The 26,245-nt window shown below is 35.1% G+C and overlaps 1 protein-coding gene across 5 annotated transcripts in view; it reads right to left on the bottom strand.

The window, feature by feature from the left end:
• Positions 1-4,190: 4,190 nt before the first annotated feature.
• Positions 4,191-26,245, bottom strand: part of CEP135 (centrosomal protein 135) — a 32,205-nt gene continuing 10,150 nt past the window's right edge. For 4 of the 5 annotated variants that reach the window (XM_042812688.1, XM_042812693.1, XM_042812690.1 and 1 more), the window contains 18 exons: positions 25,937-26,002; positions 24,843-24,993; positions 23,656-23,849; positions 23,035-23,178; positions 22,337-22,480; positions 21,703-21,780; positions 21,389-21,540; positions 19,667-19,782; positions 19,443-19,597; positions 18,939-18,994; positions 18,040-18,208; positions 14,861-14,971; positions 12,839-13,024; positions 11,709-11,918; positions 10,885-11,087; positions 7,109-7,213; positions 6,560-6,706; positions 4,191-4,823 (listed from right to left, as the gene is read on the bottom strand). In XM_042812688.1, the coding sequence (XP_042668622.1) occupies positions 4,802-4,823; positions 6,560-6,706; positions 7,109-7,213; positions 10,885-11,087; positions 11,709-11,918; positions 12,839-13,024; positions 14,861-14,971; positions 18,040-18,208; positions 18,939-18,994; positions 19,443-19,597; positions 19,667-19,782; positions 21,389-21,540; positions 21,703-21,780; positions 22,337-22,480; positions 23,035-23,178; positions 23,656-23,849; positions 24,843-24,993; positions 25,937-26,002 (2,409 nt within the window). In that variant the 3' untranslated portion in view covers positions 4,191-4,801. Of the gene's footprint in view, positions 4,824-6,559; positions 6,707-7,108; positions 10,422-10,884; positions 11,088-11,708; positions 11,919-12,838; positions 13,025-14,860; positions 14,972-18,039; positions 18,209-18,938; positions 18,995-19,442; positions 19,598-19,666; positions 19,783-21,388; positions 21,541-21,702; positions 21,781-22,336; positions 22,481-23,034; positions 23,179-23,655; positions 23,850-24,842; positions 24,994-25,936; positions 26,003-26,245 lie in introns of those variants that run through there. The other variant, XM_042812691.1, reaches the window with a different exon arrangement.

Genomic DNA, 26,245 nt, shown 5'->3' with positions numbered 1-26,245 from the left:
CTGGCATCCACACTGATTCCCCAACTGTCCCCTTTTCCTATCATGCTGCTGTTGTTGATATAAACAAATAGTCTAATTCCTGGAGGCATCACTGGCAAGCCTGTGGTGGAGCAGCTACACTCAGACTATGCTCGCCTAGTCCCATGCACAGGAGAGGGAAATACAACATGATCAATACCAAAACTCATCATCTATCTCTGCTTGACTATAGATTATTCTAATATTGAGGGGGAAAAAAGCAATAGAAATTTTTTATACTCATAAATCTTAAAAGTAAAAAATAGCATAGAAAATAAAGCATAATTTCTCTATATATCACAAGCACAGGATAATAGAGGCTGGAAGGGACCTCTGGAGATCATCGAAGTGCAGCCACCTGCTAAAGCAGGTTCCCTACAGCAGGTTGCACAGGAAAGCTTCCAGGCGGGTTTTGAATATCTTCAGAGGAGACTGCAATCTCTCTAGGTAACATGCCCCTGTACCATCACCCTCAAAGTAAAAAAGGCTTTCTTTCTCACATTCACATGGAACTTCCAGTTTGTTTCCATTGCCCCTTGTCCTGTCGCTAGGCACACTGCTAGATCACATCCAGGGAAAGGGCAAAAGTCAGTGGGCACAGGCTGGAAAGAGCCTGGCACCATCCACTTTACATCCACCCTTTAGATATTTGTAAGCATTGATAAGATCCCCTTTCAGTCTCCTCCAGGCTTAACAGCCTCAGATTGGAGATGCTCCAAGCCCCTGCTCATCTTTGCACTAGGGAGCCAAGAACTGGACACAGGGCTCCAGATGTGTCTCCTCCAGGGCAGAGTAGAGGTGGACGATCACCTCTCTTGACCTTCTGGCCATACTCTTTTTAATCCACCTCAAGATACATTGGCCTTCTTGGCCACACAGATACACATGGCCAACTTGTTATTCATCAGGACACCCGGGTCCTTCCTTGCAGAGCTCCTCCCCTCACCCGTACTGATGCATGCAGTTATTCCTCCCCAGGCGTAGGACTTCACACTTGCTCTTGTTAAACCTCATAAGGTTCTCCACCTGTCTTTCTTGCCCTCCTGGTCCTAATGGATGGTAGCACAGCCCTCTGATGCACCAGCCCTCCTCCAAGCAACAGATGGACAAAGTAAACTAATCACACTGCTGTCAGGAAAATATCATCACCAAATTGGCTGCAGCTGTGAGCCCACAGGAGCAACTGAGGAGAGGGTCGAACTAGACAAAGGAGGTCCAGCTACAGCAAGTTGTCCAGGACTGCAGCCTGGCAGGTTTTGAATATCTCCATGGACAGGGAAACTCCACCACCTCACCCAGCAGCCTGCTACACCATTTGACCACTCTCACAGAAAAGGAAACAACAACTGCACTGTCAGATTTAAATCGAGCTTCCTATATTTTCATTTGTGTCCACTGACTTCTGCCCTACCCTTATCACTAATACTGCCTCACCACCCATTTGGCATTTATAGACACATTTCCTCCAACGCATTTTCTTCCCAGGCTGAACACCCCCAGCTCAGTCAGCCTCTCCTTACGTGAGAAATATTCCAACTACTTCATCATATTGGTGGTTCTTTGCTGGTTACACCAACCCCTCCTGAGGTACTGAGAGTCTTGCAGAGCCTCTCACTGCAGGAGGTAGTGACCTAAGGTAAGTCAAGACTCTGTTGTACCTTAGTGCCCCAGGCCTGATCCCAGCACTCCAGCTGGGGTCATACAGATTCGTTTAAGAAATGGCATTTAAATAGGTCAGCTTTCCCACACATGCACCATTTTTGCATGCATTTTGTTCTACATGAAAAGACAGAAACCCTAAACTTAGCCCTCTTTAATTAGCACCACATAGAAATATTATCACTATTTTCAGATTTGGGGTTACAAAAAATAAAATAAATGCATTTTCAAATGAACTCTATAATTGCTCTTTAACATTGTTCATCTAAATTAACATTAAGGGACAACACTTGTAACACCGCAATGTGATGGAAAGTACAGCAACAATAGCAAGGTGGCGAAGTCTTTGGCTGCAGCAACTGTGGACACAGAAACAAAGGAAAAAAATCTGCTTACCTTTGGAAGGCCTCAGTAGTCAGGGATCTCCACTGAGATACCCTTACCTCCACTGCCAACCCTTAAATGAGGTCTGGGAAGGGGTGGATCATGGCTCCAGTCCTTCTGGTCACTCAGATGCATTGCTTGCACCTGAGCTCCCCTAAGTTGGCCCTGCCTTCCCACCAGGTGCTCAATCACTGTTTCAGGTCATGACTTAGCATTTCAGCTACAGTACAGTATGATACAAAAAATTAAGCAGCATTAAAAAAACAAACAAAAAAAAAACACAGAAAGTTTAATCAAGCACTTCAAATTTTAATAAGTTCATAAAAACCATCCTTTTATTCTCTCCACTTTTAACAATACACTTGCCTTGTTTTGTAGAAAAAGCAGCCCCAATAATTACAGCCTCACCTTCATTATTCTTCTAATACTTTTCCTCCATTCCCAACTGTAGAAAACAGAAAACAGATTAAGTAAGATTTAATGTCTGCCCTACTCTGCTTTCTACTAACCCCAGATGATGATTAAAACAGGTCATAAGGATTCCACCATTTTTTGGTCTTTCAGCAGTTGAGAACAGCACAGAAGATTCTTTGAACAAAGCCCAGCAGAGATGATCATATCCCTGACTTACATTTGATTTCTTTCATATATGACAGTCCACTGATTTAAATCTTCCACAAATTTTGGCTTGTTTTGTATTTTCAAATACAAAATACTTTATTTTAATGCAAAGTTGTTTAATTCTTACTTTTCTTTTATTGTAGTTGCTTACAAAAATGTATTCAAAATAATAGCAGCAGAAGTGATGTCTGAATATCAGCATTGTTTCTGTTTCAGAAAGCTGCTTCAGTCACTGCAATGACACTAGCTTTATTATACCTGTTGTGCTCCACGATCCACTAATTTTTACAGTTGACAGTCATGTAAGAAGGGTTATTGCTGTGTTATGGCTTTAGTAATAAAGACAAAGTATAAATTTCATGTGGGAATAAACACTTATCAATAAGATGGAACATTTGTCTTTTTAACTTAGATTCCATTTTGAAGGCTTTATACACAAAATAAGGTGTTTAGAAGACACTACTGAAAGAACCGAGAGCAGAAAATGAACTGGCATCAAAAAACTGTTGACTTATTTACAAATGGTGACAAACCATAAGAGACAACAACCTCCCCTATTTCTGTAACTGCCAAATGAGAGACATCAAAAATAAGTAGTATGGATGCATACATTTTAAAATAAACAATTCCTTCCAGTGGCTCAGAAGCCTAATCTGATACAAGCATTTTTCAGATACTCCTGAATGTTTTCTAAGTTGATTTTAATTAGCAAAATATAATACATACACAACACACACTAAAGAACACAACTGACAAAATACAATATGTAAAATTAAAATATATCGATTTAGCTTGCAATTAGCATTTATCTACAACTATGAGACAGTATTTCCAGTTAACTCAATATTCTGTATAATTTACAACTGTAACAATCATAATGCAAAATAGACAAATTCTAAAAGCAAAAAAAGTTTTTCTTGTTATTTAATAGGTTGTTTACTTACTCTTCAGGGATGCTTTCAATATTAGCTGGTAATCACGTTTTTTTAAATTATTATTCAAAACATTAAGCAGTCATTGCCCCACCTGTTGGTCAATGGAAAGATGTGCAACAGTCAACTCCCCCACTTCCAGTCCTCCACATGACACCTGTGAATACACACCACATCAACCTCAGCTGCCATACATTCTGGAGCAGAGTGATCTGATACACAATATCCTGCATAGACAGACATTAAGAGAATACCATAAGATTCTGATAGCACACCTCATAGTCTAAATTTGTAGCTCTTCTGCTAAATACACTAAATATTTTAAAGATTAGCTCTCTCTACACTTTTATCTAATGAGTCATAATATAAAGATCTGTGTCACCTTTCTAACAACTTGAGTTGTGTGAAGGATTCCTGATTTATGCTCTTTAAAAAAACTTTTTTATTCTCCCGATATGATTTGGAAATCTGACCATGCTTTTTAATTAGTTTTATAATATTTACTTCAATACACCTTTTAAAATACCAGTTTTCACTTTTTATTTAATATTGGGATAGTATTTAAATTGTACATAAACACTAGGCAAAAGGAGATGAGTAGTTACATGACAAAAACAATAAAGAACAATTGATATTCTTTATTAAGAAAAACATTCAGTAAGCAAAATACATTCATAAAATACATAGACATTCTTCACAATATTTGAAGTATTGAAAAAACACTTGTTAAAAACCCAAACACATAGGTTATCATCATCAGTATGAAACATACACTGGCTCAGCACTTTTAAGGCAAACATGTATGTTATTCTCCTGTTAGCTCACAATAAAATAGACAAAGTTCTGTAACCACGTAACAAAAGCAACTAGAAATAAAATAATAATAGAAAACAGGAGATAATCATATCATATACTTGTTTCTTTCATATAATTATATTATGTATGCAGAAGTCACAAAACCTAGCCAGACTTGATACCAACCCCATCAAAACAACCCACAAAAAAATCCCAGACAGTTGGGAGGGCAGAATTTTGCAGAGTTGGTTGCTTCACATGTATTCAGAGATTTCACAAAAGTAATCACTGATTTGAAGAAAACAGAGGTAGAATACAAAGTCATCCTTCATAATTTTCAATAATAAGTCCTTATAACACAGAAATATTATGTTTGATTGCTCAAGTACTCGTTACTCCTTGAAGCTCACGTTTCTAGGGGAGAGAAAAGAAATTTCAAAATAATGCTACTACATTCTAATGAAAATTAATGAAAATTAAGATAAAGCAGTAGTAATAATTAGCAACTTTGTGATCTCTTCTGTTATTCCTAAATATCAACCATTAGCATACTACCTAAAACTCTCTATTCACTTCACTGACTTATTGCTCAAGTGCTTAACAAAGTAAACGTGAGCTGAGGAGGAAGAAATATTCTTGAGAGGATTAAATCAGATCACAGAAATACAGTTACAGAACAATGCAATTACAGTGTATGCTTTACTGTGTTAAGTTCCCAGGAAGAAATAAGTAGATAGACTGAAAGATGATGATAGATGTGCAGAGATTATTCTAATGTACTTATCCACAATACATTTATAAGGTAAGACAGTAATTTAGTTTGCATATGAATTAAAAAATACTTTCTTTCAAAACACATACTTTGTGAAATTGAAATATTTGCTGATAGGATCTGATAATGACATAAAAACTAAGTAGGAAAAGTAGAAGGATAAAATATTTCACTACATGGTATTCTTCAAGTACATCAACCAGCCTACATTGCATTCAACTATAAAGCAAGAAAGAATAAGGACAATACTCCACTAATTACGTTCATTCTAAGAAATATATTACTTATCATTATCTTAAGAACAATACAGAAATGATCCACAGACTACTAGGCAAAATGTTGATTTAATATGCAACAAGGTTTGCTTAATGACTCACCAGTGAAGCGAAAGAAAAAAAAAAAAGACAACTCCTGTGTTGTCCTCATTAATATTTTATTTTTGTTTCTTAGTTTCACTGTCAAAACCTTGTGGAAGAAAAATTGCTGGCAATGTGGATCAGGCCACACTGACCTCAGTTCTCAGGAAACTTACGTTTTATTAACAAAAGCAAGCCTAAGAACAGGACATATGTATTTACCAACATAAATAGCTTAAACTCTTGTCAGTTTGGAATTCTGCTTCCCAGAGCTAGCAGACAGACAGTTACATTCATAAGCTTATTGCCTGATACGCTATTTACCAAAATAATCACTGCTCTCTCTCCCTGTCTTTCCATTCTTCACTGCAATGTGTTACACAGTATGGGAAAGACAGGACGTGAAGTTGGTGATGCCTGTAACATGTAACAGACATCATCTAAAACAATACTCTCTAGAAGAATAAAAATGACAGTGAAAATGAACAAACTGATTAAGACCTCTTTTTTTTTTTTACTCTGATGATCACGTTCTTAGATATTTATAGCTTTTAAGCACTAACAATGCAAAATACAGTAATAATTTTTATGTACTTTTAGATACTATTTTATCTAACATGTTGAGATCGAATTCATTCTTGTTGGACTTTTTCCTACATAGTGTCTCTTGAATTTTATTTCTTATAATATGAACCGTTTGTCATTTGCAGATAAAAATTAACAGTAATAAATTGACCATATATACCTGGACATAATTAATAACAGTAGTAAGCAGGCAATATGTATTTGGGAGCTGTCAGCTGATGCAAGACCATTAACAAAAACAGGAATGGGAATCCATTATATGGTCTTCGGAGAGCACTGCGCATCTACTGTTTCCAATCAAAATTTCATAGTAGAAGACAGCAAAAGAAGAATTAAGCACCACCTAAAGTGTTGAAGAACTTCATATAATTAAAAAAGTATTATCTAGAAACCATTTAACTTAGATGGAAACAAAGTGACTAAATCAAATCACTTACTTTTCAGTTGCTCCTTGATCAGCTGTCCCTACAACTGCACGATCTGGAGAACGTGAGGGAGATCTCAATGTAGAACTGAGAGGAGGTGAAGCACGTAATGACGACGTAGAGAGACCATGTCGACGCATTTCCTGAATTGCACGCTCTCTACCAACAGACAGCAATTTCAGTTACAAAATACTTCACTACTGCAGGGTGTCAGAACAAAAAAAATGTTTTATATTTTACTTTGGCGATTATCACAACAGTTTGCAAGAGTCTTGTTTTCTTGTAGTGTCTTTCAGTTTTCCTCTCACATTTATGATAATGGATATATTTTTTAAGGCAATAGTAAATTCACAAAATGTAGGAAGGAAATCAGAAATCACTTTTTTTTTAATTAAACAGTTTTCAAGTTATTAGTTTTACATCAGGTCATAAGAAAATTAGATTTTGCATAACAACAAGAACACAATTTTCCATATCAATTACGTTTCCATGTTAAAAAAAAAAAAGCAACAGTTTTAAAAATAAGAGAACCACCTCAATATGAAGAAAACATCCTCTTACCGTTCAAATCTCTCAGTCGTTAGCTGTCTTTTTAAAACATCATAGTCAGTCTGCAGCTGCGCAACTTTACTTCGAAGTGTGGAAACCTCTCTATTATGACTGCTTCTAAAAAAAAACCATCAGAAGCAACAACGTTTTCTTTGAACGCCAATAGATAGGAGCTCAGAGGAATTAGAGCAAGTCAACAAAAGAAAACCAGAAACTCAACATGCTGTTTCATACAGACCAAATCACAGAGACAGATTAGAAGGAGAGCCAAGCCAATTCCGTGGCATGCTTGTAGAAGAATCTAAGGTGAGAAAGATGTGAGAAGCTACTAAGTCTCTCATTACATCTTTACTACAACACACTATATTCTTTTTCAGGCAAAGGTAAGCAGTGATGTTCTATAAAAGCAGACAAATTAATTACATTACTATTCTACTGATTGTCTTCTGCTGCAATATTAAATCATTTTTATGCATACAGTGAAAAAGAAGAAAAAAATAGTAGCCATTCATAAAATGTACAAACATAACTGATATAACTGCAGTAAAAAGTATCAGTCTAGAAGGGAACATAACTGAATAACATCTAAATAAAACTGGTATTAATACAAGCTCAAACCAGCAAAATCTGCAGGTTTGCCAAGTACACTCCTGATTTTGGGGTCAATTGTTTCAACCTCAAGGATCAAAAAGAAAAAGAGCCCTGAAAATCTTAAGTGACATAATTAAAAATGTTTCTCAGCAAATCACTGATCTGGACAATTCAACAGTTGACTGCAAAACACTCCAAATTGCATTACAGAACAGAAAAAAAAAAAAAAGTCACTCCTTGAGTGTAAAAGGAGTTGTCTAAACAGGTATATTATTCCATGTCTTCAAAGCCAGTACAAAGCTGAGTGCTGAGAAGTCAGTTGTGGAAAGGGAAAGATGTTGTAGCTCACTGTGTAAGCACTGAACTGCAATCCTGAGAAAACAAGTTCCTTTCCTAGCTCAGTATCAGACTTCATGTCTGGGCACCCATTGGTCTCTGACTCCAGGCAGATGCAAAATGCTCAAGAGATGGGAGCCCCCAGAAACGCAGAACATTTTTCCTTGTCTTCCATATTCACCAATAAAATTCCTATAGTAATTCTGATCTAGCATATTGCAAATAGTTGCAGAAGGCTTCTGATGATATATTATTCAAAGTCCTTCTGAAATTGGCATGTATTTCCAGGATGAAGTAAGAACTCAGAGCCCAAAATCATTATTGTAAGATAAAGAAAGAAAGCAGTTTTGCGAATTCTGAGGTTAGTACATGTAAATAACTTTGAAACAAAAGTAGAGATGATGAGTTAAGTCACTCAAAAATTAAGGAAGATTAAAAATAACAGAATTTTGGAACCCCTATGCACAGCAATCATCCTATAATAAAATTACATGGTGATTCAATATTTTTCACGTGGCATCTGGCCTTTCCACAGTCAGTATCTCCAGCTAGCATCAAGTAGTTTAGATACTGAATATGCTGTTTATTTAGTACCTGATGACTGCAGTCTCAGTGCCTCATTTACCCCATTATGAAAGAAGCATTTTGAGTAATGCAACTATTCACTCTTCACAGAGTTCAAAATTTATGGCAGTGAAGAGCTTCAAAGCTATACTTTTGAGAATCCTTCTGAAGTTAGAGGCTGTGTCAGTACTATTTTATAAACAGAGTGGAAGCACAGGCACAATAGTGTCAAAAATGTAAATAATGTTCAAAAACATCAATGCACAACTTCTGCAAAGTTTCAGTTCTAGCTGACAAGTTCACTGCATTTTTCACAAGAGACAACTGTAACCCTCACATACTTCAATCACAGTTGTGAGCATTTAAAGCTTCTGTCCTTCAGACTCCAAGTACTACAAAAACTGAATAGTAGAAAATGGAAGCATATGCAACTAGTTCTTATACCTGAACACAAGCCTGGCAAGACAAGGAACCTCCAATATAAACACAGTATTGACATTTGCAATAAAGAAGAAAGGAACCTTAAAATGCATTCAGAAGAAATCTTTTGAAAGAAATATTATGAAGTGATTGAAACAAAGTTTTGTATTTTTGGCATGCAAGAAGCTGAATTTATGTTAAATGAAAACCTCATTCTTTTCTTGTTTTGTAATTTCCATGTTTTATTTCACAGTCAGGACATTCCATTAGTTTATATCTTTGTACGTGATTAAAATTCTTTTTTTCCTCAAGTAAACAAAATTCAGCAAATCTAAAACATGAAGCAATGAGATGCACAGAAGTGATCGATACCATACCCTCTATACCTTTACTGAGATCATCATTATTTGATGTATGGCATCAATTGTCAGTAGTAAGCCTTTACACACATCAATCCAAAGTGATTTTCTTGACATTTGTGTCATCACACAATAGCTTTTAACAGTTCAGGTATGTTATATTCTACTTCTTGTAATAGGGAAGCATTATCTGTCCTTTTACTTTCTGCTTGTTTCCCTTCTCAACCTACTGCAATGTTCTTTTATTCTTTTCTGAACTTCAGTTTGACTTCAGGCTTCATCTTCATCTACACTCAGCTGCTATTTCAGCATCTTGCTATTCAGTGCAAAGTTACCACTACAATCACTGGCTAATGATCCCCACAAGAATAAATGGTGTTACCATGTTATGATGAGACCTAAAATGAAAACTTCAAAACTTAGTTTACTGAAATTTTACATGAAGAGTTATAATGAAAGTGCTGTCCACATTCACTGTAGGTATTGGTTTCAGTTCTTTTGGCTTTTGACTGTCTCCAAAGAGGGAGACTCCCCAAGCTCTCTATGCAATCAGCATCAGTACTCAATCCGTGGAACTGGAGCATTAACTCTTTAACTCCCAGCACTCTACATGATGTTATGATATGGAATACTGACAACAAAAATCACAAAATCACCATACTGGCAGAGTCAAGAAGTGCTCGCTTAGAAGGAATCTCGTGTTCCCACTGGTGCTCATTGCCCATCATCCCTGTCACTGGGCACCACAGAACAGACACTGGCTCTGTCTTCCCTCCTGTTCAGTTATTTACATACATTGATAGATCCTGTCCAGAGCCTTCTGTCTCCAAGATAAGCAGCCTGAGCTCTCCCAGCCTCTTCCTCATAGGAGAGATGCTCCAGTCCCTTAAACATCTTCGTGGCCCTTCATTGGACTCAATCCATTAAGTCCATGTCACTCTTGTACTGAGGAGCCCAGAACTGGACACAAAGCCCCAGGTGGGGCCTCACCAGTGCTGTGAAGAGGGGAAGGACCACTTCCCTTGATCTCGGAGGAAAGGATTTTAGTGATTGCACTGAAAAGATGGGAGAGTTATATCAGACAAATGAATTTAAGAAATGTGTAACTTACCTCATTTTGACATGAAAAAAAGAGTCTGATGTGAGAAAGAATGATGACTAGCAGAGAAAGTACAGCAAACATTTTGGAATAAACACTGTGAGTGGCGAGAGAAATTTCTGCTTATTCTCAAGACTGTGAAAACAAACTTAGCAAGGTGTACCTTCCTGTTAGAGAAGGTTTGTTTTAGAATTCTCATTTGAATTCACTGCTAGTGCTAAACTGAATTCCACCAGATTTATTAATTTAAGTGATATGAAAGAGAAATTTTTCACTAAACAATGCCACAATTGGCCAAAAGGTCTATCTGCAAAAATCTACTCAGCCACACTGAACATCAAGAATTTGACTGTAAGTGCCAGAATAAAGGAAAAAAAGTCTCTTTGTAGCCCACATAACACATATAACTTAAAACTTACAGTTTCCCCTCAGCAAGTGTTAGCTTGTCTTTCAGTAACTGAATTTCTGAGTCTTTTTCATGAGACGTTAAATGGTTCTGAAATTCTTTATTTCTACTGGTAGCCAGCAATGTTTCAAGATTCTGAATTGTAAGTCTCTCACTGGATAACTGCTTTTTCAGCAACTCTGCTTCTGATTTAACATCTTCTAATTCACTTAGAACCTAGGGCACAAATTTTATTCATAATTAATACACTGTTTTACAAACACAAACAGCTCTCTTTCCTGAAGAGCTGTAAAAAACAACATGATTGGAAGTTTCATAAAAGTGAAAAGGAAACTGAGCTCAAAAAACACACTGAGGCAGAGAAATATTTTAAACTATACTTAATTAAGAAATATTCAAATATCTGTCAAAAAGTTTTACTGGGAACTGGATTATTGAGTGTGTAGGCACTTGGATAGTGCACGCATTTGCACAGGTATAAAAACAGTACATACTATACTTGATTTTATTTGACTAGGATGGCTCAATTAGTTTCCCAATTTTTGCTGAAATTGTAGAATTGTTTGGTTTTGTCATTAATTTTACCAATATAAAGAAATTCTGTGGGGATGAAAACCACAGTTCTCAAGGTCTTGAATAATCCACTAGGAGAAAGCTTAATAAATCACTAAGTAAAAACACTGATTGGTGCAATAACCAGAAAAACAAATGATGTAAATTGACAAATTTTACTCTCTGAAGCAATGTATTCTTTTTCTTCAAAAACCATTAAAAACAAAAAACATCAAAAGCAAAATATGATTTATTATAAAAATTAAATTTGCTTTTGCTGCTTACCCTTTCATAATCCATGCTTTTAGACGCAAGCTGTCGAGATAAAAGGTCTTTGCTAGCTTCAAGTTTAACACAAAGTTCTCTCACAGAAGTCAGGTCAGCCAACACAGAGGACTTATCCTGATGTTCACGTTTAATGTCCTCTTCCAATTTAGACATATTTTTTGTAATGGAGGAGATCTGAGATTCATAAGCTTGATGTGCAATCATATGCTAAACAAAAACAAATATGGATACCTTTTCAGGAACATTAGTAGTCATCTCCCGGTTAACAGATTTTTATTTTAATATTTCCTTTAGCCTTCAAAAATTAACTTTTCCTAAAAAATTAATTTTAGATTACATTATTTTTCTTTTCTCTTTCTAAATCACAGCTAAGAACAACTGATAAATAGTCTCTGCATTTTTACACCACCATCTCAAAGAATTATACACGTACATATACATGTACAGACAGGAGTAGAAGGAAGCTGGAATTCAGAACAGAATTAAAAGTTTCAAACTTCAAAATACAATTAATTTATTTAGTCATCTCACATTATTTTGTCTCTTATCTGCTTTGGTAATTAAAAGCACGAAACAAAATATGGTCAGTCCAGAACTATTTATATGTTCCAAAACTTCCTTGACCTCCATGAAATTACTGTTTCTAGAAAATAAACCTCATTATTTTAGAACCATTGCATTAGGTTACTGCACTTTGTAAGCCTGATTCTGGAATTTGGACTACTACTTATTAAATGTTATCAGATTTGTGCATTTAACCTAGCCACCAATGCTTCAAATACTTCATTCAAAGCTTCAGATAAAATCAAGATCTAAGCTCACACAATGCTCACAAAGATAGATGGAAATATTTTGAAGCAACTAAGTAAAAGTTTATTACAGAGACTATAACAATGATCTCCCTACAGAAGAGATCTTAAAATACATGCTGAGATTCTAATTTTGGGAAGCTAGGGAATAGAGATTAGAGAAGGAAAAAGTCTATCTAACCAGAATCAGTTGCTGTTTCAAAAACTCACCATCCATAACTGAAGCAGTCATACATAGGAATTAATTTATGTGCAAGAATAGAAGAAGTGTGTTGACACCTCACTTTCTTGACAGAATTACACTGTGTAGGTTATTACCTCTTGAATCTCTTTTTCCAGAAGTTCTACTCTCTCTCGAAGATGTCTCCGATCCGTATCTACAGAAAGGAGTTCAAGCCGTATTGAGCTGCTTTCCCCTTCAGCTTGATGAGCCTTGATTTCCCAGTCCTCAGCTTGTGTATGAAGCATTCGGAACTTCTCTAACAATTCTTGGTTTTCTTTTTCCTAGGCAAAGCAGTAAAACACTCTGCAATCATCAACATACCTTCAGAGAGCTTGGCCTTTTTTCACGCCTATGAAATATTCCCCATATATTTTTCATCAGAAAGTAGAAACATTCTCCATCATCTTACTCCTCTTATCTTAGCAATTAGTAAAGGGCATCATTCCTTTTACAAGACCAAATCACAAACAAATGCTGATGGCACTGAGTTTTATTAAACAGAAGTATTGACATCTAGCTGCTACTAGTAAGTTTTAAGGCTCCCACATTAGAGGTTCCTTTGAACTTCTTGTTCAAGTTGTGTTGTCGAGGGTCACATTACAGAGATGTACTCATCACAGTATTTTTTTCATGAAATTCCATCAGAAGACCATTTTTGGCCATTTTTCCTATCATACTCTTGTTAATGTGTATATTACAGCAACACTTGAAAGGCCCACCTGGCATAAGCAGTCTATAATGAAATTACAAAATTGCAAACTTTAGTGCTTATAAGATATGCAATGACAGAATAACTGCTGCCCAAAAATTTTAATTTTGCCCACCTGCAAATGTACATTATAAGACAATGCTTAACCTTTCTTCTTTATTTAGCCCCATTCCTTTTTTCTCCTGTTCATTCAGTGCGCAGCGGGATGAGCATACTGCTAGTAGGAATCAGATTTATCTAGTGAGGAAAACTATTGTTTGTGAAATTCTTCTGTATTTCTGGCACAACTTGGAAGGTACAGACAAAAATAGGGGCATTCGGATGCAGAAACTCACAATCAAGCAACTGAACACTATGCAGAAAAGCAAATTCTTGTCTCTGCAGACAACATTCACATGTTGTGACAAATCCCTGAAATTAACCTTTCATAACTGGCAAATTAAATTCTACAGTTTCTTGGTACCTGACTTGAATGATTGGACTCCCATTCACCACATTTGTAGCTTTGGACATAATGACGTATAGTTATAAACACTCTTATCAACTAAGCTACAAGAGTTTTAAATTGAAGGTTCAAAGCTACTGACCATTAGTTCTTCTCTGTGCTTCAGTTTATACTTATAAATTGTATTCAAATTTACAGACATTCATCTAACCCATGCAAATTGAAGTCACATCAAAACTCATTCTTTTACAGCCAATTTCACATAAATTTGCCAGTTCATGTTGTCTTGACTACTTATTCAGTATTGATTCATATAGAATCAAGAAAAGTAGTCCACTTATTTTAAGTACTTACAAGATTTAGTACACACACTTCACACTTTTGAATCGAAGTATGAGAATAAGATACATTTAGCAAGAGCACTGTTTTGTCAGGACAGCAAAAAGATTGAAATCTTATTGACCATGGAGAAAACATTCCAATATGCTATTTTTACAATGTCTTACAGAAGAACTACACCTACAATTTCTCTTTTAATTATTTTTTTTCAAATATTAAAAACTATAATTCATGCTTGCTTGTTGTCTATAATCATAAAAGAGTAATAGATATTTTACTTGTTGACTTGCTAAAACTCACAAAACTCAAGAAGTAAAACAACATTCAAATATTTGTTTCTCATTCACCGGTGTCATGGAGAACTGAAACATCAGTGAAATTCTGTGCACCAGAATTCAATCAAAGTTCTATACGAATTCACTACTAAAAAAGTATTGCAGATAAAGCAGGGGGAAAAAAAAAGAAAAAGAAGAAGAAAAAGGAGGGGTAGTAGGTAAGGAGAGAACAGGACACAAAATTCCACATTTCTTGATTTGTTTACAATATCCTAACAAAACCGTGTTATATTCTAAACCTAATGACGTTACCAAAAACAGCAATGGGTGCCTACAGAAAAAGATTTACCTTTGAAGCTATCAGACTCTCAAATCTGGAAACTTCAGTTATATAATTATGCACTCTTGTTTTCATTTCTTCCTTTTCACGTATTGCATCTTGAAGCTCAGAACTAACAGCCTAAAATGATTACATAAAGGCAAAATAGTGCATTACAGGAAATTTATCTCTTTATATTACTGTATCAGACAAGCAAAGTAATTACACGTGCCCTAGATGTTATTCTTAAACTTTTAAGTAGTTTAGTCAAAATCCTTTGGCATCAGTTGGGTTCAAAAATATCCCCTATTGCCTTAGCTATAAAAGAACGCTTTTCAGGAAAGAATAAACACAGAACAATGTGGAACAATGAATATCACATCAATTCATAAAATCTACAGCTTTTCTGGCAGCACAGCCTACAGCTGTTTGGAAAACTTGGTATACACATGTTTGGGAGCTGGAAATTTTTTTAGCCACAAAATAAATCATTCCTGATGCAGGAAGGTTTTGTGTGCTGAATCACTACAAAAACCAACTTTGTAACAAAAGAACATTACTTTAAAGTCAAATTGCAAGGTAAATTAACTAAATGTATTATTAAGACTGTGTTTAAACATCAAAAATGCTTCAGGGTGTTTACTTGAGATCTTGGAACTGCTAACTCTGGCCCTCTCTGAGGTTCAGCTCTGTGTCCTCATGTATGAAAGCTAAAAAGACACCTACATTTTATCTTGACTATCAAATATGTTTCTTTTCACAGTATGTTAATATTAACAGCCTTTCTGTGTCTCTAACTTACGATATGCTTAATTCAGACTGCTTGTGGTAGCCTTCCACAGCTACCTGGGAAAGATTTAGTCACTGAAGTTTGATATTTAACACTTCATCTTATTAGATGCCTGTGGAGGCATTTCTAATTTCAATAATACACCTACATATCTGTATACTGTAACACCGGATTTACAGAAATGATCAGAGTACTACATCACATGGAATACCTTTCTGTAATACACATTTTAGCTCCAGACTCAGTAGAGTTGATTGAATGGAAAAACATGATTTAACAGACAAGGCATTTACAGTGATTTCAAATAAGCATTTGTATCTCAGCACCAAAATTGTACAAAGTATTTGAATCTTATGATGAGCAGCAATGGCTGTATTGTTATACAAACTGAATGGGCAGTGAGGAGTTGCAACAAAACTTCAGGCAAGCTCTGTAAAGCAAATTCACATACTAACTTCCTTTTCTAATGTTTAACCTGATGAAACAACTTTACTTACCCTAAAAACACTGGGTAGTTTTTTTTAGAAATTGCTCGTATGCACATTCTCTTGCATGGTGACATCCACCTCATGCATGTGGAACTGGGAGATTTTCAGTGAGCAGTAATCAATTAGTGCACAAAACTCATTATTCCTCAGCACTTTCAATGAGGGATTAACAAAAGAGCGCACATTTCAGCCTCTCCCAGCTGCAAATCCCAGACTCAGAGAATTCCAAATAAGAACAAATGGAGCAATGATGACTAGGAAGCGTGCACGTGGACATACACTACATATGCTGTTTGTGTTCTTTGGAAGAATGAGCCTTACACAACAGTGGTTGCTTTAACTCCTGAACCCTAGGGGACATCTCAAGACGCAGATCCCACAGTGATGACAATCAAACACTGAACCTCTCAACCACTTCTATTTCAGAGTGTTTATTTAACCTAAACCATCAACTTGAAGTAGTTCATCTTTCAACAAAACAAATTATGATACTCTAAGACAACAGGTAATCCCTCAAGGCATTAAAGATTTTATTTCAACTTTGATTTTTATAACTGATAGAAATTTAATTTATGCACTAGTAGAATGCACCTTACAAAGAAAGTGTTCAGTCATCAGCAACTGAAAGGGATTGTATGCCTCTCTGCTGGAAGACTGACCACAAATACACACAAACTAACACTCTGAGCCCTCTGGGCAATCGTAAACCACTTCCCATCTACTTTTTAGCCTAAAGCTACTGACTGGCTAGTTGCTAGCAAGCAGTTACAACTCTGAACTACTAGAGGAAAGATTAAATTATTATAGAAAAATTAAATAATATAAAAGTACATAACAAAAATAAAAGATAAGGTTCTGAAACTGTCAAATAAAGTACCTGAATGGGATCTCCACCAAAATAAATTATAAAAACAAATCTAACACACACACTCACATAAGAAATACATTCCCAAAAAAGCTGCAATATACAGCCAAATTCTAAGATACTACCTCACTAAGACACCTACCTTACCAAAGCAAAGACAATCCAATAAGAATGTTTTCTCCAGGCACCTTTGAATTCACCATCTAAAAACCCCACACTATTTTGACACAATGGAAAGGGAACCTTTACTATTTCTTATCAACTGTGCATCCTTATCCATTCGTGAAATCAGGAAACAAATTCAGACTATTCAGACTGCCATATCATAAAATAAATTTTCTTTAATCTAACTTGTAACCTTTAAACTATTCCATTTTCTCACCAGAATTAATCTTTCCCGATTAATCTGTAGAGCAGACTTCTTGTAGAGCAATGCAAAAAAAAAGGAAACTGACCTTGCCAGAATTGAACATTAAGCATCAGCCAATGCTTCTTTACAGCCACCATTATCAAGTTCCTTAGAAAATAAACATTAATATCTAGATTCAAAACACCCTAATTTCAAAATGCGGCATAATTCACAAAATACATCCAATGCTTCATGAAGGTGATGGATAAAACTAAATAATCACTATGCACTAGAATGTATTCTGATGAACTAACAATATTCTTTTCTCCTCTCTATGTGTAATCTTTTAATAACTACTTTTTTTTTTTTTTTTTTTTTTTAAGCAATAACTGGCAACTATGATGCGATGTAACCAAGTAAGAAAATTTCATTATAAGAAAAGCAATTATGTCCTCAATTTATTTTATTTAGGTTTCTTTTTTAACCTGGGGAAGATTGACTAAAAGGAACGTTTGTTTACATATCTCTTATTGTACTGACTATGCATTTACAAATTCCTGGCTTAATTGCTTTTGCCCAGTAACTGTTACTACACCAGCATTCAAGAAATGTCAACAATTAATTATAATAAATCAAACTCAAGATGCAGCAGTAGTCATGTACAATAAGCAAACAATAAATAATTCAATACTTCAGCAGTATGTTCTATCTTCATACCTGGTTTTCTCTGGTCATTGTAGCCAGATCATCTTGTAGTCGTCTATTTTCTTTCAGAGCTATTTCCTTTACTCTTCCTGTTTCTGCAATCTCTGTGTGGGATGCATCAAGTTGGCGACGCAAGCTAGATATCTCACGGTCTCTGCTGCTCAAGAGGTCCTTCAGCTGGCTATTGAGGGAGAGATTTTTGAAAATCTTATTTAAGATGCCCCTTCTCACACTATACTGCATACTGCTGAAAATTATCAAACATGGATTTTATATACACAGAAAGTTTCCTTCTTTTCTTTTTAAATGGTACAATTCTCACTCTCCAAGACTGACAAACAAGCATAAGCTAAGCATGAAAGTAACTTAAGGGTGTGACATTAAGATATACAAATAATAAAAAAGATGCTTAAAAACAGACAAGGTGGAAAGATCAGATGAAACAGCTAAAAACTAAATAAATATATTTTATTAAAGACTATACTTGTAGCTTAAGCTTGAAGAATTAACTTATCAAAATTAGAGATCAGCTCCTGAGTTTTAACTGGGTAAATCTAATAATCTAATAATACCTAATGGAGTACTCGGAATACTAAAAAGCCAGTTCTTAATTGAGAACAAAGAAATGTTACCGATTTGGTAAAATAAGAATAGACAAACAATTGCTAATTTGTAATTGCTGTCTTAACAGTAACCCAGCACCCTGCCATTTAATTGCAGGAGGAGTATCTTTAACAGTTCTATACATTTTACTCTATTGCATATGCTCATTTACTTGTCCTAAAAAGAATTAAATTATTTTCACTGAATTAATTAAAATTATCATCTACTTTCACTCTAAGGCCACTGAAGACACTTACTGGAGAAAGCCAAACTATCGAATAAACTCTCTGAAGAAAGCTTTTACTTACTCTGTTGACGACTCCAGCTCAGAGAGCGTTAGCCGTAAGTGAGTAATTGTCTTTTCCTATGAAAATAAAAGCAAAAATTGTCCTAGGAATTACTGCAACATTCTAGGATAGCTCAAGTTAAAAATCTTAATATTTAAACCTTTATTTTAACACTCATCAATAAGTAATTGCATCTTTGCACATTCAGATTTTCAGGTTTTTTTTCTGTATTGAGAAAGGCTTGTCATGTCACCAAAAACAGATGGGATCTCAATATATACCTCGAACTACAAAGGGAAAAATATTTTTACTTTCTTGAAGTGTTTAGAGAACATGTTAACAGTAATAATTAAAACTTTATTAAGTTGGCAAATGACTTCATATTGCCTAGGTCTAAACAAGGAGCTCATGTGGTGCCTAGAGATCTACACAGGCTTTGCTTTCAAAGCAAAATGCCTCCCTGAAATTTAACAGCTTTGAAAATCCCAAGATAAGAGCACAGAGTAGTACTTTCACTGCACATACCTTATTAGCTAAGTTGTCGTCTAAGCACGCAATTCTTTCTGTTTTTTCATCTACAGTTTCTTGAAGATTATCCTTTTCTTTGTCCAAAACAGTAATAGTACTTCTAAGCACATTGACTGCCTCATCCTGTGAAGTGCTCTTCTGGTTTAACCTATCTATAAATGTCACAGTAAGTATTCTTGTCTTTAGAATAGGAAACAAAGGTAAAAATAACTAGTGATCACCTATTTTCTCCTCTAGCTTTACAATTTCTTCTTGAGCTGACTGAAGTTCATCCTTTTTGAGAGACAACCGGTGCTGTAAGTCTTCCACAGTTCTCTGGAGTTGTTCATTTAAGAGGCTGGAAAATCAGTACACCATTGAAAGACATTTGGGAACTCTTAGTTTGGGTTCTTCAACTTGTGTCTCTTGAACTGCTTGAAATTCTGTAACAGTTCCAGTGTAACCTCATGATGGGACTGTATGACAGCTAAGATTGCTGAGACCAATACCACCTCCTTGCTTTGGACCCCTGCAGCAAATCCACCTTAACACCATTCCAAAATGGAGCCATGGAACCTCTGTGAAACTACCATGAAAACTGAAACTGAAACATTCACGTCCCCTGATTTTTCTTACTAGAAAAGCTTTTCATTTTTCCAGAATACAACATAGCTGCAGGTAAAAGTGACTTTTACTCTATTTAGGATTAAACTTCAGAGGACAAAAAGGTGCTCTACACAGAGCAATAACAAAGTGGATCCAAGCGCTAAAATGACTACAGCCCTTTACCTTTAAAAAGCAGGAGATAAGGAAATGATACTTTCTGCTAAAATTGTAAGGAGTCTCACAAGATAGTCCAGCTCTATGAATTATGTCACAATTTTACAAACAAATACACTAATGGGTTTACCTACAAATAGCTTTTGAGTAATTTGGAGTATTATATAAACTCTGAGGATTGCTTCTGAACTTCAGCTTTTTACAGTTGTAAGTACAGAATAGTACTGCTTTGCCTTATATATGTTTTTGGGTTTTTTTTCAAGGGGGTTGGGAGGGTATGTTGTAGTGTGGAGACAGACACTGGTTTCACCTGTAAAACATCCAAAACATCTAATCTAACAGCATAACCTTACATCCAAGGCTCTCATTTTTACCTAAATCAAATGCAAGATTTTCAAATGTCTGCCCAGATTTATTCCAATTTCTATTTCATTTTGTAAGGCCTTTTCTTGTCTCTGAATGAAATACCTGATGGAAGCTCTGAAACAATTTGAAAGACCAGCAGTGATCCTTCAAGTTTAAGCAGGCCTCCACAAAACATATACGTATACTTAATCCTGCAATTTTGAGCAAATAAAATCCCTTCTGACTGGACCTAAGGGTCATAAGATGCCAACATGCAAAAATGAAGTATCCTTTGGATAGTACTAGCATATAAAAGAGAGACATGAAAAACAGCTCAAACAAAATGCCATTACAGAAAGGCTCTCCATGAGCTACTCAACTGTCAAGTATCAGTGATGCTTAACATAAAATCGTCAGTATTATTTACACCTCTGTAAAACCAGCACAATTTGGTCCTACTCCTACAGTTTGTAAACACACCTGTCTTCATTTTAGCAAACTGCATTCCTAAGTCCTTTGAGAACTTTCTGTTCTGCTACATTCATAAACAGAAAACACGGTTGTTGGAGGAAACCGTTCTTAAAGGAGAAATTTTTCATTCACAGTTTGCGATAAAAAGCATCAATATTTCTGGTCATTAAATACATCCAGAAGTTTGGTATAAAAAGCTGTACCAATATTTTTTCCTTATTCATATTTACATTTCCTTAAGATAAATAATGTATTGTGGTTTTTTTTCAGTTATCGCAAGGTCCTTCCTAAGATCTTATCTCTGCTATGTTTGTAGAGCAAAATCATGTTACTGTCACTGAAAGATAAGTTTTTTGTATTAGACTTACTGAAGTGAGCAAAGTTCAGCCTTAAATTGAGAAGAATCATCAGATGTCTGCATAAGTTTATTGGACTTCAATTTTAATTCATTTTCCAAAGACTTTATTCTTTCTTTCAGGATAGAGATTGTACTCTTTAGTTCGCACCTTTCCAACTCAAACTGCAATTAAAAAAATAAAAAGACATCGTTGAAGAAAGCTACCACTACTTGGCTCTTAAGTAAATCAAAGTTGAAAGGAGATGAAAAAAACCAAATTGCTAGGAAAAAAAAAAAATCTATCCTATTGTAGAATAAAAACTTGTTTGTTAAAAATGGACTTACTTGTTGAATATTATTTTCCAGTTCTGAAATATCATGCTGCATCTTTGATTTTTCAAGGTTAGCAGCTTCTTGCTGAATCTAAGGTAAAAGCATTGGTTTACATGTAATAAATAAGATACAGATTTTCACTATGCATAATTTCATAGCTGAAAATACACCACTGCAGTTATATATACACACACAAGATTTTTACAATAATAAATTTAAAGTTTGGTTAATTACAATGCAAATTCACATTTGGCTCTAATTTAATTAATATTTGTGAGCTGTTGCAGAAACATTATAGAGATACAGGGCAATAGAAAGGTCACAAGAATGTAGCACGTAGAGTTTTGAAGATGGTTTTTCTATCACAAAGAAGCGCATACAGAAATATTCTGTGAGATCTGCACTCTACACATAAAGTGTGTACTTGCCTTCTGACACTTCAAGCCCATTCCTCTACTGCCACCCTACCTAGGAACTGAGATTACCAGGATAACTCAGACAATTCATCCAGTTCTGCTAAGTGAATTTGAAATCAGACAGGAATAGAAGTTATTCAAAAGTGGAACTGACTGACAGTCATACACAAATACGGTAGCATTTAAAAACCTTTTCTCACTGTAAAGCAATGCAGCTAAAAAAGTCTCACCTTTAACTTTTCTCTTAGACTTTCCTTTTCTGTCATCAGTCTTCTAAAGTCTGCCAGTGCAACATCTCCATCTTCTCCCACGTGACTTTGAGAAACTAAATGATGCTTTGCTTCTCTTCTCAGCCTGTTTAATTCGCTCTGAGACTTTAAAAAGTTTTTACTTGTAAGCATTTGTGGATTGCAATTAATACAATGTATACACTGACAAACAGAAAGTTCCAGTGCCGTTACCACAATAGAAGTGCTATTATAGTCTACTTCCCTAGATAACTAAAACACATTTAAAATCACACAGGAGCACAACAATTTATAATGCCAACATACTTGGAATCCTTCTGCTGTTCCAAGCATAGACTAACTTCACTTCATTTTCTCATAATTTAGTTACAACTTCTACCTAGCCTGTATCTCTACCCAACTTTCTTATGCTTTCTTTTTATTTTCTCCTGATCATTCTCATTTCCAAATGCCAGTAGAATGTTAGAATGACTCTGAAGTTAATACATGAATGTCAGAACACACAATTTTTTTAGCAAGTAAAAAAAAAAGTATATGTAAGTAAATATTTTATTGTTCTTCATATTTTCTAGTAGGTCTATACTCAATTTCTATTATAATGTGGAGCTCCTTTTTGAACAAGCAATAGTAAAGAAAGTTTGAGTTGGATATTTCAATGCCAATTATAAAGATCTTCTTACCTGCTCATAAAGAATATTCAATCTGTCTCTTTCTGCAGTCAGTAGCTTGACGCTGGATTGAATTTCTATCATATGCTTTTCAAATCTGTCTAACATTGACTGTAGCTCATCTCTTTCTCTGGTGATCAATCTCAGATCTTCACTCTGCAAAGTGATTAATAAAATTGAGGTTAAAATATAATAATTAGATAATTACTCACAGACACGTGAGTGTTACAAGAACGAACGAACTCACATGATTAGGAATATATGAAAAACATACATAATACATTTTAATTCCAAGAAACGTGGCATTCCTAGTATAATTTAACCACGAGAACAAACTGTTAACCAGAAAAAGCAAACCAGCTAACAATAATACTTCAAACATTGTTTCTTTAACATCTAGTTCTATTTATTTTACACAAATTGATCAATATATAAATCAACACTACTGTAAAATGTGAATAAGAAACAAAAAGCAAGCTCACTGAACTTATTCTCAGTTAATTTTTATGCTAAGAATACAAGGTAAAAAAGTAAAAAACATTTATTGCTATTGAAAATATATTTGATTGCTCCTTAAATCATCTACAGTAACTCCATAATTTCTCCAGCCTGTATTGACAATAGGAACATTACCTTCTCTGGAGTCCTACGACTTGGGCTAGGTCTTCGTTTTATCATTTTTTGAAGATACTCTAATTCTCTTTTATAATAATCTCTGTCATCTTCTAAAGTTTTGACAAATGCATCTAGACGAGATGGAGATTTGTCTCCTAGAGCTATACCGTATTCTAATCTCATTCTTTCTATTTCTAGGACAAGCTCCCGTTCTGCAGAAAGAGAAATAAAAAAGAACTGCAAAGAAAGCTTAATTTCATCAGAGACATTTGCATTAGGAATGGACTAACATCCAGGAACTGCCTGGGCACAGGATCTGCTGAAAACAATGCAGGGATCCGGGTTCACCCATTGCCTACACATGAATCAGCAGTGTGCTTTGGATCCAGTTGAGGCCTAGCAGTAGTGTGGGCTGCATCAGTGGAGATGGAGACCAAGGGATGTGATTATTTCCTTTTACTTAGGGCTTACTAGGTCACATTTACAATATTGTACCCAGTTTTGTTTCTTGTGGTACAGGAAGGATCTTTATAAACTTGGGTGAGTGCAGGAAGGGCCTCCAAACTAGTCTTGTAGCAAAACACTTGCCCTGTGAGGAATAGCTGAGGGAACAGGGTTTGTTCAGCCTATAAAACAGCTCAAGAGGGCCTTAAGAGCTGCAGACAATACCAAGAGGAAGAGTTTACAGACAAGATGGAACCAGTTTCTTCACAGATGTGGGTAAACAAGGGAAAGCATCAAGCTGTTTTTACAAGCAATAGAAAGAAAACATTTCTACACTGAGCATAAATAAATTTTGGAAGTAGTTCCCTAACAAGACTGAGGAATCTCTGCCCTTGGAGGTTTTTAAGGTCTAGACAAAGGTCTTAAGAAACAGTCTGAAGTCACTTGCTCAGAAAGACTGAATAAAAACAGTATGGGATAATAGAAATTACTTTGTAAGAAACTGCCTTATTACTATTAGGATGTCCCATGGGATTACACTTCAACTGTAAAAGCTGAATTTTCAAACATGCTTTTGAGATAAAATATTTCACTTAATGATAGAAGATATACAGACTACTTTTTTCATTTATCTATTAGTGCTTTTAGTCCTGCAGTGTTATTAATTATGTCTTAAATAGACATTTATTTTATTTAAGACATTATGTCTTAAATAGACATTTTACTTCAAAAATTAAAGGAATCTACATTTTATCATTTACCTTTTATTTCAAAGTTCTCTGTTTTTTCTGTCAGCCTCTGTTTCTCTTGTTCAAGCTGGTTTAGCAGTAGTTCGAGATTCGCTTTATCATCTGCTTTTCCAAAGAGTTCTTCACTCAATCTCTCATTCTGACGACGACATGAGCACAGCTCCTGAAGTAACAAATATTACAAAAATTTAGAAGTGCCAATGGAGACATGGAAAGAAAAGTAATCCTGATGTTTTATGTAACATTTGTTTTAACTGAATATTGTTCCCTTTAGGCAACAATTCTTACTGATTTGATTTAAGCATTGCTCCTGACACAGTTTGCAATCAGCAGTGAAACAAGCAAGACTCACGCTTGCTTAATTCAGCTGCTACTCCAAGAAACCAAACCAGAAGTACAGTGAGATGTAAACATAAGAAAGAGTAGTAACTAAATCAATAAATATTTTTAAATGGAACTTAGTAATATTATTGGTGTTAAAACTGGATCACAATGCTGTATATCTCAATCAACTTCTCAATTCAACTTCAAAATCCTGCAGCTATTTAATGCAGCTGGCATTTATAATTTGGTGCTCTGAAAATATTTTCAGGTTTTCAAGTTCACTAGAAACACTAAAAACAAGACACTGCATGCAACCAGTACACAATTTATTACACACTGAAAATAGATGTTTCAGGAATAGGTCATACTGACATCTTTCACCTGCGCAGATAAGCTTTGTTTCTGATTAGTAATGTGTAATTATTCATATATTAAGAGACAAGGCAGATCCTATATTAAAACCTCCTTGGATATCATTATTAAATTTTAGTAAAAACAGTCATGTCATGGCAATTAAATTTCCAATAGCAAGAATAACAACAAAATTTATAGTAAGGATAGTAAAGCATGCTGCCTACAGAAATTTCTCTCCACTTATTTTCACATGATGTAGCTTCCTCAGCTCTTACATGTATTACGCTAGTTTGAAAGAATTTTGAGACACTGCAGAAGTTTCATTTAAAAAATAATGAAGCAATGCTGATTTTTATGAAAGAAATGTGAACAACAGTATGATAAAAGTATTACAAAAGAAGACTTAAACTGGAAGAATTTTTACTTACTGATTTAAGCCTCGTTATTGTGTCTTCAAGATCCTGTATTTCACTGTCCTTTCTTTCAATTTCCTTCTGTCAACCAAAACAAACTTTATTTTTAAAGTTACGTATTCAAAACACCAATTCCTTTGTTATAAAAATTAAGGAAATTGGATTTTTTTAAGAAACAAAGTATAATTAGCTCCTTGTAAAGGCAAAATTTTAGATTCACACATTCATTAAAGCTCCTATTAATTGAATGTGCATAACGCTCATTTTGAACAGAACAACTAAATGAATCACTCCATGACTCCTCATAAAAAAACTATCCATACA

Source organism: Centrocercus urophasianus, unplaced genomic scaffold (genome assembly GCF_019232065.1).
Source record: "Centrocercus urophasianus isolate 14NV4802_14NV808 unplaced genomic scaffold, USGS_Curo_1.0 seq_13, whole genome shotgun sequence".
Taxonomy (NCBI): Eukaryota; Metazoa; Chordata; class Aves; order Galliformes; family Phasianidae; genus Centrocercus; species Centrocercus urophasianus.
This window is presented reverse-complemented; position numbering and strand designations above follow the sequence as displayed.